The sequence below is a fragment of the Lampetra planeri genome, unplaced genomic scaffold (genome assembly GCF_965212315.1).
Source record: "Lampetra planeri unplaced genomic scaffold, kcLamPlan1.2.h2 scaffold_692, whole genome shotgun sequence".
NCBI lineage: Eukaryota > Metazoa > Chordata > Hyperoartia > Petromyzontiformes > Petromyzontidae > Lampetra > Lampetra planeri.
In genome coordinates, this window is record NW_027615515.1 from 11,068 (window position 1) to 26,673 (window position 15,606).

Below are 15,606 nucleotides of genomic sequence, written 5' to 3' on the forward strand. Positions count from 1 at the left end.
CACAATGTGAGCTCAAAATGGTATTTGGGGTTCATGAGGGGTTTGAAAAATTTAGCAGGAAACAAATCAACGCCGAATGGTGAAGGACCAGATTTTAGGGGGACGAAGGCAGCAGGGCAGTGCAAGGGTTTCAGCGTTGTTGTTCGAGGATCTCACACAGCTGTTGTGAGTTTACGGCACAACTCTCTGCAGGGGAGAAAGCTAATTTCCTGTGTCAGCTATTCCACAAAGGGCGTTGAACAGCCAATAGGCTCAGGAAACCCTCCGGTGGCTGAACATACAGGAATGGGACCAAGGAGGAGAGAAGGAGAAGCAGCTGTGGATGGAGATGGCATTACAACCACTGGTTAACAATCAGATGTGCCAACTGGAGGGAGATGTGGTTTTTTATTTTAACCTTAAATCAGAACACACACACACACACGTTAGTCACTCTGGGTCCAGTGCTGACTTAGTAAACCTGTTTCTCTGCCCAGCAGGGTGTGATAAAACATCACATTTACACAAAACTATAAATGATTTCCTGAAAATTCACTCATTACTAAAAATGCAGCTTTCACACAGGAGCCAACACACACAACGGGTTCTTGTTTAGTCACTATGCATCGATGACCAAATATTGTGTCTGCATGAATTTCAAAAACCCTCCAAACATATTTGTCTGTCCGTTCTCAGGACCGGTTCTGACCAGTTGCTGTATTTGTATTCTCAATCTTTGCCAGGAAGCTCAGCAGCAGTGTGCCACTGCCCATATTTCCACATGGTATTAATGAGCTGAGGGACACACAGTCCTCTCTTCTCCCCAGTCGACTGGCACCTACGCCGTGCGCACATTGTCGTGCACACGCTTCCAGGTACTTGCAACAAGCTGTGCAGAGGAGGAAAGCAGAACTTGCAGACACAGGGATGCATCACTACATACAAACATTATATAGGACATGTGATTATATTGTCACAGTTCATGGATTTGATACTTTCTATCACGAGTGCTATTTGACTTATTAATTCTTGCTAAGTCTCCTTTATTCATCTGGTACTCAGAGAGCCATGACATTACCATTGAATTTCTCCATTTAACCATGGTAGATTCTTTCAGAAATCTTCGTCTTTGCTCCAGCCTAACATGGATCCATCCAGGATAGCTCATGAATCGTAATATCATGAGCTATTCCAGAGGGAACTGTTAATTACTATATGATCAGAATTAGAATGTGCTTTTCTCACCTTCAAGTGGCAAACTGAACTCCTCCTCACAGCGTCGCACTGCACATGTGTGCAAGTTAACTATTACGAAACCTATTTGTGTTATCTCGTTCAAAGATAGAAGCATTTCATTAGACACTGTCTCAGGCTCAGGCACGTCTTAAAATACGGAACTCGTTGGTGTGTGACGATCACTGAACCTGTGCCTCACGCAGCCAGTCTGAGCCCACAGACATGAAGAAATCTCCTCTCCAGTGAAGTGCTCTCTGTCCAAATGACACTATAAATCAATTATGCACAAAGTCTCTGGTTTTAAAACTAAATAAGATAAATCTAAGTAAAAATAGCTCTGGACAAAGAGTGGATGTGCAGGGAGTGTCCCCAAGGGGACAGAATTATGAACAGTATCACAAAGCAACAGTTTGCTGATTCAGGCTGAATAGTACCTGCAGAAAAACAAGAACGTCTGTCAAGCATCTATGCAATGCTTAGCATGTATACAAACCTACACATTTGATCAATAATACAAACAAATCAGATCTGGGTTTGCGTTATCTCATGCTAAATGATGGCATCTGTGTAAATGTAATTGGTCTATTTAAGACACACTCACACAAACACATTCTGCCTGCAGATATTAACACGGTAGATTGCTGGCATTGACTGGCCTGATAATCTTAGGTCCAGGCTTTTGCTCCCCAGCTCCCTGTAATCACCAGTTTCCTCCACTGAGCACAAGCAGGAGGCAACAACAACAACAACAACAACACTACTGGCTCCATGACATGGAACAGAGGCACTTCATAAAACCGAACCAACAAACTTTCATCATTAGGAAACTGACTTTCCATTCTGCCTCTCCCTTTTTTTTTTAAGTCTTCCTTGTCTACTTCTCTGTACACCGCCGCAGCGTAGGGACATTTCTCCTCCGTGGATTAGATTTCCAGTCCACGGAGAGTGGTGCCAGAATAACCTCCTGTACGGCTGCTTGTTTGATGCCATTTGGTTGTGGTTAGTAAACCTTTGCCATGGAAAGGATTGTCTCCTGTGGTGTTTGTGGGGCTCAGGTCAAGTTGAATTTGTTCACACTATGCAGTTCCAAAACTTTTAAAAGAGGGAATCTGCTAATAAGCGAGGGTGGAGGGTCAAACTCTTCCATTCTCCATGTCTATCTGTGTTTTATGTTTCATGTTACGTCTGTGCATTCATGATCTATAAATTCCTACCTTTACTTCCTCTTATTTTCACAATCTTCTATTCGTAAAACCCTTGTGAAAGTTGAAATACACCACAATCAAACATCTCTGCAGTTGGGACATATCTGTCTTTCATCCACCTCACTCTTTGCACTTTCCTTTCTTCAGTTTTCATTGAAGCTCCCATTGTGGTCCACAAAGATCCCGAGGAGCAAAGAAAAACCCCACCGGAATTCACTATATTTAGTGAACACACACCCTGCAAACACATTGAGACATCCGTGCTCAACCACACATTCAAGCACACAGCCTCTTACAATCTCTCACTCATATGTCAGCTCATCAAGGTCAGCTGTCAAAACGTGATGTGTGATATGTGATATGTGAGTGTGTGTCTTCTACCAGTCATTAGTCATAGATACTGACGAATGATCATGATAATGTCAGGACCAATCTGGATGAGCGTTTGTGTGAGCGATATTATGGATCGGCGTAACAGGAGTCTGCCCTCTAGTGGCTACAAAAGGAATAACATGGATGGACGTACTTGAGATGAGTCCAGGCGTGCTGAGCAATGCTTTGCTCATGCAGCAGGTTGTGACTGAGGTCCAGCACCTTCAAGTGCTTGCAGCCCCTCAGTTCGTCCCCTGTCAGCTCCACAATCTGGTTCTGTTTCATACCGAGGACCTTTAAGACAGAGGGATAGAGACTGAAGCAATGTTTGGCCTCAGATTTTCCACAAAGGCATGCTGACATTGCTCAAAGCCAAACACCAAAGTGTCTCGTGCATTGGTATGAAACAAGACGATGGACAAACACCAGTATTTGATGCACTGGAAGCAGCATTATTTGACGCTGAGAACATGTTGGACTGACTGGACTTTAGAGCTTGTTGATATCAGTTGAGTCATATAAAAATCACCTGCAGAGACGGAGGAAGACCTTGTGGGATTGAGCGGAAGCGATTGTTGGCCAGCTGGAGGTCCATAAGTCTTTGTAGCGGTCTGAAAGCTAAAGGTGACACATTGCCCTCATATAGAATATTGTCCTCAACTTCAAGTTTCACAAGCTTCATCACACCTGGAAAAGTAAATACAAAGATATTGTTCCAGTCATTCGCATACATAGTGGGCAGCTCTTCTGAAAGGCAACATACAATTCCTACCTTTGAAACAACGTGGGGTAAGAGAGGTGAGTTGATTGGTGTTAATCCTCAGCTCCTCAAGAGATGGTGGCAATGTTGGGATGGTGGTGAACTGGTTGCTGTCCAAGTTTAGCTTCTTCATCATGGTCAAATTCTACACAAACATACAGGGGCAATGACCAGGCCAAACATCTAAAAGGGTCTTAAAATCTTAAAAATGATCCATAATTTTCCAACTCAAACTACCAAGCAGGATAAAATCACAGAGTTCAAGAAATCAGTGCCATGTCTACCAGTGTCATTTATCATGCTGTATTTTTAGTGCAGTCAATCGATGTGGCTCTTCAGTGAAAGCTGCTGTGGTTGATGTGTGTCAAGAAAAAGCAGCCGACTGGATCATTTGCAGTGTCCTTCCAGCCAGTCCATCAGTCCTCTGTCATTACCGAGATGGGAGCATGAATTGAAAAAGAAAAAAAAAATCCTCCAAAAATAATGTCCTTTTTTTTCTCCACATCATTGGCTGCAGCTGTTTTCCAACGAGTGGATCTAGCCAATACCGTGATAGTATACTGATGGTGGCGTGGAATGATTGGTTAGCGTGTGGCAGGCTGATTCGGTGTGGTCGGGATCTGTTGGGCCCGTGGTCATTTTGAGGCTAGACCAAAGGTTATTCTTAGAAAGGATGAGTTAATGTATTTCGTAGTGCTCTTATATTACTGTAATGATACAGGATATAGACTGCTTTTTATTTTAATTAGTTGCAAGCGACGTATAAAAGTGACCTATAAAACCTATTGCCATTCAACACAATTCTCCACAAGAAGGTGTTAGATGTTCCAGCAGCGAGCTAAAATGTGCCACCCAGTAGTTTATCTAACTTTTAATTATGTCTTAACCCAACCAGATCTGAACCATGTCAGTGTGTTGGCTTCTGTTAGCCAGGTTAGCTTCATTATAGGTTTGGTTTGGTTTGTGTCTAAACTCGCTCCAGGTTTATCGAGGTGGGTCTTTTTAACTATTTAACATCTGACACCCTATTAAGATAAAGAAATGCATATCTTGTCCTATAGCAAAAAAAGGATAACTTGTTTTACAGAGAAATTAGGGTTGGCAACGAGGTACAAAATGACTGAACTAATGTGTGTGAATATAACATAACAGAGTTACAAAATAATTCGGTTATGGGACTACTGCAGGTTCTCGCCTTCTGGTGGAGCAGTGCGACAAGTTTTGCAGTTGGTAAATTTAGAAGCTTCTCTCTCACACGCACATGTACTGTGTGCACTCGTCTTACTCACCGATAGAAGGTTTTGGCTCAGCGACTCATCACCCAGTTTGTTCTTGCTCAGGTCCAGTGTGTCCAGGTTGGGCAGGCCAGAGAAAACATCTGGAGCAAGGATACTGATGTTGTTCTCTGTGAATATCAGTAGCCAAAAGCAATCACAAGTTACATTAGATTTAGTGCCATAAAGAAGAGCAACACTCGATTGCTACTGGGAACCATACAAATTATATCAAGCATATAATTGTTTTTGTAATGTCTGCTGAGAGAGTTCTGGAGGAATCCAGTTCTATGTTGTACCATCCCACTTAGGACAAACATACCACACACACCTGCTATGTCCAGCTTTGTGGCTTCCTGGTTGTGGATGATTGGCAGCTGAGACATATCAATGTCCCTGCAGATGATTTGTCTCCTGTCAGTCTGACACCGGCCAAAAGGAGACTCAGTGACGCTGGTATGTGTCTCTGTTTGATTGCTGGGAGGCTGAGTCACTTCTCCTTCCTCTTCTTCTCCCTCTTTCCCTCCTTCCTCTCCTTCTTCTTCTTCTTCCTGACACAATATTTAAACGCTGTTTTAAAAGTAACATAATGGCTCCATTACACTATGACTTTGTAGAAATGATTTAAACCACCTCCTCTTCCTCCTCTTCCTCCTCTTCCTCGTCATCATCATCGTCGTCGTTGTCGTCGTCATCGTCATCGTCATCGTCGTCATCATCGTCGTCGTCATCATCGTCGTCGTCATCATCCTCTTCGTCCTTCGCTTTTCGTGCTTCTCCTTGATCCATCAGTCGCATCTTCTCAGCATGGAGTTCCCTCAATACAGCCATGAGGGAGCTGGTGTCCTTCTCTCCTTTCATACCCTTCCTCCAACCCATCAAAGGTCGACCCAAACTTGCCTGCAAAGAGCAGGAAACAACTAAGTGAGTAGATGACTCTTAAAAATCATACATTATCAGACTGATTTATCAATGCATATATCCTCACAAATAGAAAATCCATACTATTCTATAAGCCAGGGCCTCCACAGTGGCTGCATGTTTCCTCGTCCCCCAGGCAGCACGCTTTTGTCTCCCAGGCGTCAGCTGTTTCAAATACTCTCTCTCCGTGTCTGCATCCATTTGGGAACTCTCATCCCCACCTCCTTCCTCACCAAACAAAGAGAATAAATCATAGGTATGTAGTTTGTTTTAACTCCAATGAAAATATATATGTATATATATTATATATAAAGCAGGCTCACTATTAAACTAAGCATGCAGTATTCAAAGGGTAAAAAAAAACATCTTACCTGCTGGGAGCATTGCACCGGAAACATCTATTAATGTAACTTCTGCATCACTTCCAGGTTGATGACTGGCTGCTCTTTCTAAGAGACATGATTCTGAGGGTTCTGAATTTGTCTCCGGATCGCCCAGAGACTTTAAACTTTGTCCTAATAGAACTGTGCCACTCAAACACACAAGCACTATAAACAATCTTGGCATCATTTGCTCTATTCAAGCTGGAGAGCGAAGACTTGAAGATGTTTTGGCAATGAACAAATCCACAGAGCGCGCAAACCAAAGGAAACTCCAGATGTGAGCACAGGTGACAGGTCACATGAGTTGATATTTTTCCATAAAAACGGTAGAATTAAGAAAACGAAGTAAAAGCTAAGATGAGCACCGATGACACATACCCCCCAATTCACTGGCTGCTGCAATGAAGAGAGAGCAGGAGGATGGGAAGGAGAAGGTAGGAGGCGGAGTGGTACGAGAAAATAAACTCACGTCGGTAATAAAGGCCCTCTGTCATTGTAGCATGTAATACATGGACCCACCCTGCTCCTCCTCGTCTACTCTTCCTTTCATAACTGTCTGCTAACCTGAGGTGGTGACAGACTAAGATACCAATGGCAAAAGAAAGTGGAGTATAACTTATCAAACACCTGTGATAAACTATATATCGATATCATGTGCCAACATGTTGGTTGATAAAATGTAATGTTCGCTGACCTTGGGTCTTTCACAACAAGAGATGGGGTCGGTAGACAGGTCAGGTCAGAGTCAACCTTGTTTGAACAAGCTGCACTAACATCTATGTATGAAAACAAACACGACACCACGGAGAAATGCACGCTGAACTCATCTTTGCGCACTATGTGCACATACATGCACCGCGATGCTTACACGTGTTCCCGGGAGCTTCACTGCTTCTCACTCAACTCCAAGCATGTAATGTCAGACGGGTGTTGAGCCGAGTTGGGATCTTCACTGTGGGTTGAAACCTGCTGACAGTCATTTATTTGCTCAGCAAGCACACTCATTCACAAACTGGTGAAAATGTTTGCATATGTTGCTAAGTGTCACACAACAGCTCCTGTGATGGACACGCGTATTCATTCTTGGACTGAGGGAGCGTTTTGTTTTTCCAGCTCAACTGGTGAGACGGAGAACTGAGGAATCCAGACAAACTCCAAATGGTACATTGAATACTCACTAAACATCCATCTTACCATTCTCCTATGTGGGATCACAGTTAGCTGGAGCCAAACCAGCTGACACTGGGCGAGAGACACTGAAACCAATGTAAATAGTGACCACTCATTTCTGGACAGGAACATGTTCCACTGACTACATTCAGCCTCAGTTTGACAGCATCCTGGATTAGCACTTCCGTCATCAACCTTTATTTATGAAGGCTTATTTTAGCTGAATGACAAAATACAAACTGAAGTGTGAATGCTGCACAGATATAGTTCATAAGAGGAAATATGCCTACTTGTAAATACTCTGATTTGGTATTTTCAGATTATGTACCGTGTACGGTTTGAGCAGCAGAGGGCCCTACTGTTTTTCTAGAACAGCAGCAGGACTAAACTAGCACCTTGTGGTACACCAACCACTTTCCCATTTCAGCATTAAACACCATTTAGGTATGTTATTATAATTATTATATAATTACTAACTTTTGCAAGAGGGTCTCTAATGAGTTAATATGGGGAGTTTCATAGGGGGTCTGGGATAGTTTCCATCCACAACAAAACTTTATCCCACTAGGAATCAACCTATCAATCTGTGTTCGATAGCATGGGGTCAAAAAAAGGTCAGCCCAAATCATCCAGCATCAGATCGCAATGCCACAGAAGCCCCTAGATTTATCTGGACAAGCATGCTGCAATTTGAGATGAGTTAAGCAAATTGCTACAGCTCAAGTTCCAACTCATAGGTTCCAGCAGTTGGGTACCACAGACAGTTGACTACATGCCTGGAGAGGACGTGTCACATCGGTTCCACATTGGCCTGCTCCATCTACAGGACTGCCAAAGAACAGTAGAGTAGCAGTGTGGAGTTCGAACAGTCCAACACAGCGGCTGTACTTCATTTACTTCCATTTAAGCTGTTTAGTACACATGAATTACAAGAACTTCTGAAAGCTATAAACTACAAAGAACTAATGGTGTAGGTTTATTTTTTTATTGAAGCGCACCAGAGCAATTGACAGGGACTTGGAACATCAATAACATTGGTTGTTGATTGGGAACTAGGAATGTTTAAACAATTCAACATACTGCTGGCAAGACTTCCTACTTCCCAAATTCTCTACCGCAGGTTAAATGTAAAGATGGGAATTAACACAACAAAACTCATCTAACACATTAGATTTAGACACAGTAAGTGCTTTGAGACATGAACCTCACCAGGTGAAAAGAAGTGGGAGAAATGTGCAGAACAAATGAATGGGAATGAAACAGCCTACGTACCAGTCAAAGATCCTGCCCTAGTAGAACTCAACATTCCCTTGCACATCTTCATGTTTTTGTCTGGAAAAAAAAACGAACATCTGCAGACACTAGGAATAGCGCCTATACAGCAGTACTGTGGTGTTGAAGGCTTGGACCACACTGCACTCAGGTATTATACAAGATGGTACTAGAACACAAGACGTTAGCTGTGGGTTGGGCAGGAAGGTGGCTGATCGAGTCTTTAGTTAGCAAATGTTTGACGCACAGCACTCGCGATGTGCTTAGCACTGATGCCAAAGATGTCCAGAAGCTCCTGGGGTTTCCCGCTTCGAGGAACACCACTCACTGCCAGCCGGGTCACAACAATGCCAGGCTCCTCGCCGACAGCTGACAAAACCGCCTCACCAAGTCCACCTGGAAATACAAACGGTCTTTTTACCCCCTGTGGAACTTGAGAACTTCAAAATGCCACTCAAGTACAAAGCAAAAAAGCAACTCACCCTCCTTGTAGTGGTCCTCCACAGTGATGATACGTCCACCAGTGGCTCTGGCACTGGCCAGAATAGTAGCGGCATCCAGGGGTTTGATGGTGAAAGGGTCAATCACACGGATATTCTTTCCTAAGAAAGGATTTTATTTTTTTAAAGTTGTTTACTAACCTATATTGTATCCAACAAATCCAATGTCAGCCCCAGAATGATCACATGATAGCTGTGTATGAAATGTCATCTGTAATTCCTACATGCAACCACTTGAGGGCAGTACAGGTTTACCTTCACTTGCTAGGATGTCTGCAGCAGCAAGGGCCTCATGCAAAGTAACACCAGCACCAATCACAGTCACCTGATCACTGTCAGACTTGCGTACAACCTGGTGATGTAGATATTTTAGCACTTTTTTCTAGCATCCATTCACATTGTTGTTAGTCAGATCTTGAATTAGGATGCAATTCACATAGCATCGCATTACCTTGGCTGTGCCTACTTCAAACTTCTCATCTGGGGAGTAGATAACAGCAGTGTCTGGTCTGCTGGTACGGATGAAACAAATACCCTGAGAAGAGAGACACAATGTAACCCAATATAGGGACATTGAACACACCCTGGACAAGCTTGACCACATGGGGGAGCTCTCAACTAACCTTTGTGTTGGCTGCCAGCTCAGCTGCTCTCTCTGTGGAAACTGCATCACTAGGGTAGAACACAGTGCATGTTGGGATGGCACGGAACATCGCCAGGTCCTCTAGGGCCATCTGGGAGGGGCCATCTTCACCTAATATGGCGGCAATTAATCACTCAGATGCTGAACAGGCAGACATTCTGTTCCAAAGACGTTCCTCAGCAAAGAGCTTACCAATAGACACTCCACAGTGGGATCCAACCAGGTTAACGTTGGACTGAGAGATGGCTCCCATTCGAATCTGGTCATAGGCTCTGGATAAGAAGGCAGCAAAGGTGCTGGCAAACGCAACTGTGCGGTCACGTGTGGCACAGCCAATGGCCACTCCGACCTGCAATGACACTGGTCATGTCAGTTGTCATTGAGTTAACGTCAAAAGGTAGGAAGAGCTGCAGGGAAAGCTGGGATTACCAGGCTCAAGAATGAATAGTAACAGATTAGACCAGTTTGGACCAGATTATCGTGAAGCGTGAACCAAGTATAATCATCTTTCATAACTCCGCAGGATAATGTTGATTGTCTTGACATCCACATGGTCTGACCACAACGGCTACAATAATGCAATTTCAAGCAACACACACACACACAAGTTGAGCAACTTTAAATGAGGAAACTTCTCAAATCAATCACGACTGAGGACTGTCCTGCATACCATGTTCTGTTCAGCAATGAAGCATTCGATGTAGCGGTCAGGAAAGGCCTTCTTGAAGGTCTCAGAAAACGTGGAGTTCTTTGTGTCACCGTCCAGCGCCACCACTCTTTTGCTGGCCTGACCCAGCTTGGCGAGAGCCACGCCGTAGGCTCGTCTTGTTGCCATCTGACATGGCAGAACGATATCAGTAACGTAGCAAGGTAACATAGTTCCACATGACCTTTCAGTGCCAGGTGCAAATTATTCGTTTTTAACAAGATCTGCTCGCTGACAAATACCTTGTCTCCTTTCTTGTATGCTGGAGGAGAAGGCAGGGAAATGACACTTAGGTCTGCGGGTGCTGTGTCGTCACTGGGCAGCTCAGGGCACAGGGTCTTGTTGGGGACCTGGATCAGTCCCTGCAGGTCATTCAGAAGGTCATCAACCCGGTCCTTTGGGATGGGCTTTCCATGCCAGTTATCAAGATCCTCAATATCTATAAGCCAGTAGAATAATCACATTGAGGAACATATACAATCCAAAACAAACTAAATACTTACTACATAAAAAGTGGACCTACTTTTGAGGCCTTTGCCCTTGAATGTCTTTGCAACAATGCAGGTGGGTTTGCCTTTGACCTGCTGAGCCTGCCAGAATGCTTTACACAGCTCCTCCACATCGTGTCCATCCACTACATACGTGTTCCACCTACACAAACAAGACTCAAGTTTGACAGTATTCCAGCCATTATGACGAAGATTAAGCTTCAACTCTTAATTGAACTAAAACACAATTACTGATAAAAGGTACAATTTCAAGAACAGACTTCTTTTCAAATTAAGTTTCCTGGAAGATCACATGTAAAATGAGAGAAATCTGTATGTTGGTACTGACCCAAAGGCTTCACAGCGCTTGCGGTAAGTTTCCATGTCGTGCTGCAGGGGTGCAGCCTCGCTTTGACCGAGCCGATTCACATCCAGGATGGCCACCAGGTTGTCGAGCTTATAGTGAGAGGCGAAGGCCATGGCTTCCCACACAGAGCCCTCTGAACACTCGCCATCCCCGAGCATGCAGTACACGCGGTAACTACAACATAATGCAGAAGGCTGAGTGTTAATTCTCTTGTTCATTTCCAGTGCCTTCATCTCAGTCTGTGTGACCTACGGATGATGTAAGACACGCTTTTGGAACACATTATTCCCTCTCGTCGCTGTAGTGATAGTTTACCTGACGCGTTACTCATGTGGCACTATAGTGTCTGGCCGTGCTGCAGACTGCCGAGTAAGAGCCGTTTAACCCAATTACAACTACACTACTACAATTCATCCAATAAACAGATTACGGCGCAACAGGCATGGCTAGACAACGCCCCTGTCTGGAGACACCAAGCAAGTATCAAAACAATGCTACACCTATGATTAAGGCCCTACTTTTTAAACACAAATGCAGTTCAGTTTGCATCAACTCACCTGGATTTATCGAAGTGTTTGCCAGTGTATGCCATTCCACAGGCAGCACCAAGACCCTGTCCAAGGGATCCTGTGGCCACGTCAACGAATGCGAGTTTCTAGTGAAAAACAAATAAATAAGTTCTACTAAGATGCAAGGTGAAATATGGAATCAAACTATCAAACTATGGATTCTGTACTTACTGGTGTGGGGTGTCCCTCGAGCTCACAGTCAATTTTACGCAGGTTGAGCAGCTCAGACTCTTTCACGAAACCAGCCTCAACCCAGGCAGCATACAGGACAGGCGCAGCATGTCCCTTTGGGCAAAGAACCAGTTAGTCCTTCAGGACATTTCTGCTTCCCATTCTAAAACAGCACATTGCAATGGAAAATAAAATAATCTGGGAAACCAAAACTATGACAACCTTTGACAGCACAAAGCGGTCATTGCACTGGTTGCGAGGGTCATCTGCTTTATACCGCATGGTGTGGAAGAAGAGCACGGACATGAGCTCAGCTGCGCTGCAGCATGATGTGGGGTGGCTGAGGAGAGAGGAGGAACAGCCCTGTTGGCAACACTTCTGAGGTAGATGTCATGTCAGACCAAAAAGAGAATCCACACCATGCACAAACATGCATAAACTGCATTCACGGATGCTTCGGGGACATTAAAGATGAGCTGTTTTAGTCCATTAAACCTACATGTTCTTAGTTTAGTCACTGCAGCAGAACCTGAAAACCTTTGTCAGTACATTTGGTAAAAATCATTGCCATTCAGGTCAACAGATTGTTAATTTTGATTCAAAGTCCAGTGTTTAACTATTAAAAAAAAAAAAAAAAACAGGGGAGACAGGCAAACTTGTGAAACTGTTAGTCGCTGTTGCTATTGTAATCTTTAAGAAATCCCTTTACTCAACAGCATCGCAGCTTCCCTTTTTGTGTTACATTTTATATGGCATCATTTCCACCATGCTTGCAAAGTACAGGGTTATCTTATTCAAATAATCACTCAATTCTCCCTTCAAACAGTGCTCAGTTTACCCATTATCCTTGAGATGCAAGATAACCTGCTGGGAATAAAAGTGGATTAAAAATCATACAATCCAAGAAAGTGAGCTTGTAAGTGTTTCTTTGGGTGGAAATCTAACAATATTTTCTACCATCACACTACGGAGGTTTCACGCTCAGAACATTCAGGATTCATTTCCTTGTCAAGCGACATGAGGAAGTGACAAAAAAAAAAACACCATCAATTACAACCTATTGGAGATGACGGTGTTACAAAAAGGCCAAAATTGCACAATGTTTAAGTTCATGGATGATGTAATTAAAAGACAATGAACACTATAACACAAACACTGAGGCGCAGACAAGAACGTGAAATACCAGCATGGGTTGGGGGTGCTGGATGAAGTAGCCAAATAATTCTTGAGACATTCATCGATCATGTTTGCTTGAATACACTGAACAAGAAGCAACACTTGACTCGAGTTTCAGTAACAATGAAGAAGATCTTTCCTGGCAGTATTCCACAGTATCCCATGGGGCCTTGGTAGTGTGCATGTGACAGCCAACTGAGAAGCATCTGATAGTCTTAATTTCATCACACACTTGTCAGGTTTCAAGTCCTGTTCTTGATGAGAAATTCACATCAACATCCATGTGGCAACTGCACAACTGTTACACTAGGACAGTGATTTCCACCTGCCCTGCACGTCTGACGTCACCTGCTCCTCCAAACCTGATGAAGATGAACAACTACGAAGCTTTGCAGATACCTGACAAGCTGCTGATTTTAATCAGGTGAGAGCAGGGTGACATGTAACATGTAGGGCAGGCGTTCTGAGGACGACTAGATTTGAGTTCATCCCTCGAATTTTACTCTGTCATGCCTACAGTTTAATATTAACTGATGTCCTGCATGGCTGTGATGCCTTAGTTCTGATGTGACCTGTGTCTGAAGACAGTTGCATGTAAAATGTTTTAAAACATTCTTAAAGCTCATCTTCGTCCACACCTGAAATTTCATGTCATATTTATTACACAAACACATTTTAAGATTTAACATAACCTGATTCATTTTCCTATTAAACTGTACAGAATTATGTCAACCACAAACAGTTGGACTGGATTTTCTGGAATTCATCTATGTGACCAACCGAATGGTTATTAAGTAATAACTACTACTACTACCGTACTAGTAGTAGAGAGTAGACTGCTGGTCCTATGCCAAACTACGAAGCCTCAGTAGTGGTCATGTACTACCTGTTGAACACAGGGACATTTCCTACAAGAGGAAGAGGAGGTCCTGGGAACATTTAAGAACGAGCTACACCTTAGTTTGCTGATATCTGTGTCTGCCATTTACGACGCAACTGCATCTTTAAATTTGAACGTCAAACTGACCACGCGATTCGTTGACAAATCATGTGATGTCCTGTTAGCTAACAACCAAATAATGCTATATTGACTTAACCGGTGCCGTTAATCATCAATCATTCGACGTGTTCACAGCCAAGTTACACAGCGTTGACTGAACAACACAAACTGTTGATTCGGACGCTGCTTCTGGCTTGTGCTAGCTTAAATCACGACGGAACAGTCGTGGTACCTGTACTCCCGCGGGTACTTTAATGTCTCGTAAGCTGTTACGTAACGTTAAGTTGTCACTGTGTGCTACAGCTAACGTTACACTACGTTAACCGGCAGCACGTGCGGCCAGGCCCTGCAGGTGAAACGTGCGCCCGCGCCAGTTACGTAGTGTTCGACTGGCATGAAAACGTACTTTTAAATACTACGGCGTGTGTGTGCAATTTTAAACACTTTACCCAGAGTTGGAAGCGCATGTTGCTTTGATTGAATGAATCCGCAGCTTGTTGGCGACGTCTTTCAGCCCCTGCAGAGTCTTTTCGTCGGGCTTGTGGTAGCTAGTCATGGTCGATGGGTTGTTACGTGCAGGAGACGCGTACACTTGAAATAAGTTACGTCAGTCACTAAACGGCTTCCCGGTAGTGTCGGTGCTGAGCCACGCCGCGGTGAACTACCCTGCGCAGGTACAAGCGAGGAGGTCAGGAGGAGGCAGGAGGAGGGAATTTATGTCTTCTGTCGTCCTCCAGAGCCACGCCCACCAGACCCAGTCATTGGAGGAACACTGGTGGCGCAGTATGCTTTCAAAAGTACTTACAGAGTTACCCCTAGTATCAATGAGTAACACTACCTTAACATCAGAAAAACTAAATAAAGTTCTCCAAAATGTGTATGATACGGCCGCAGATATGGAAGAGAAGGCCCAAACCTGAAAGGGGGGGGGGGGGTGCTCATATAAATTATAATAATTTCCTGCCTTTGGTGGTTATTAATGTACTTTGTCTTTCATCATAATTCTTTTTTTGTTTGTTTTTTTGCTTAATGGTGTAAAACGACTGAGATGAATAATATAAATATATATAATTTCGTAATATATATCAGTATACACGGTATATGATTTCTCTTCTGCTTCAGAAACAGGCTACTTCTACACCTGTGTGCTGTTGGAAAGGGAACAGGAAGCACAATTGCCAACAATGCAATGAAATATTCTGTCGTTTCAGAGAAGTGAGCTTACACTTCCTGATCGTGCCTGAGGTGTGGAAATACAAGTACAATACTTCTTGTCGCTCCAGTTACTCAGGAAGAACATTGCCTGTGCGTTGGTCGACTGCATTCGTCCATTATACACGGTTCCTTTAAATCTGCTGTTGGGAGGCTGCCAACAGGGAAATGGTGGCAAATTTCGCCCTCTCATCCTTACTCA

The 15,606-nt window shown here is 43.7% G+C and overlaps 2 protein-coding genes across 2 annotated transcripts; both read right to left on the bottom strand.

Annotated features, from left to right (window-relative positions):
• Window positions 1–2,946: 2,946 nt before the first annotated feature.
• Window positions 2,947–5,212, bottom strand: LOC144741744 (extracellular matrix protein 2-like; the record flags this gene model as incomplete). Its single annotated transcript, XM_078624245.1, has 5 exons — window positions 5,158–5,212; window positions 4,842–4,957; window positions 3,565–3,697; window positions 3,322–3,479; window positions 2,947–3,086 (listed from the first exon to the last, which is right to left on the bottom strand). Coding segments are annotated over exons 1-5 (602 nt in total), but the record flags the coding sequence as incomplete, so codon positions are not given.
• A 3,583-nt stretch (window positions 5,213–8,795) lies between these two features.
• On the bottom strand, window positions 8,796–14,748 carry LOC144741745 (transketolase-like). The gene is made up of 14 exons (XM_078624246.1): window positions 14,642–14,748; window positions 12,239–12,356; window positions 12,017–12,130; window positions 11,834–11,931; window positions 11,259–11,450; window positions 10,945–11,072; window positions 10,664–10,860; window positions 10,386–10,550; window positions 9,908–10,064; window positions 9,696–9,826; window positions 9,524–9,607; window positions 9,328–9,424; window positions 9,055–9,174; window positions 8,796–8,968 (listed from the first exon to the last, which is right to left on the bottom strand). The coding sequence occupies exons 1-14, from the start codon at window positions 14,746–14,748 to the stop codon at window positions 8,796–8,798; spliced, it is 1,881 nt and encodes a 626-aa protein (XP_078480372.1).
• Window positions 14,749–15,606: the final 858 nt, after the last annotated feature.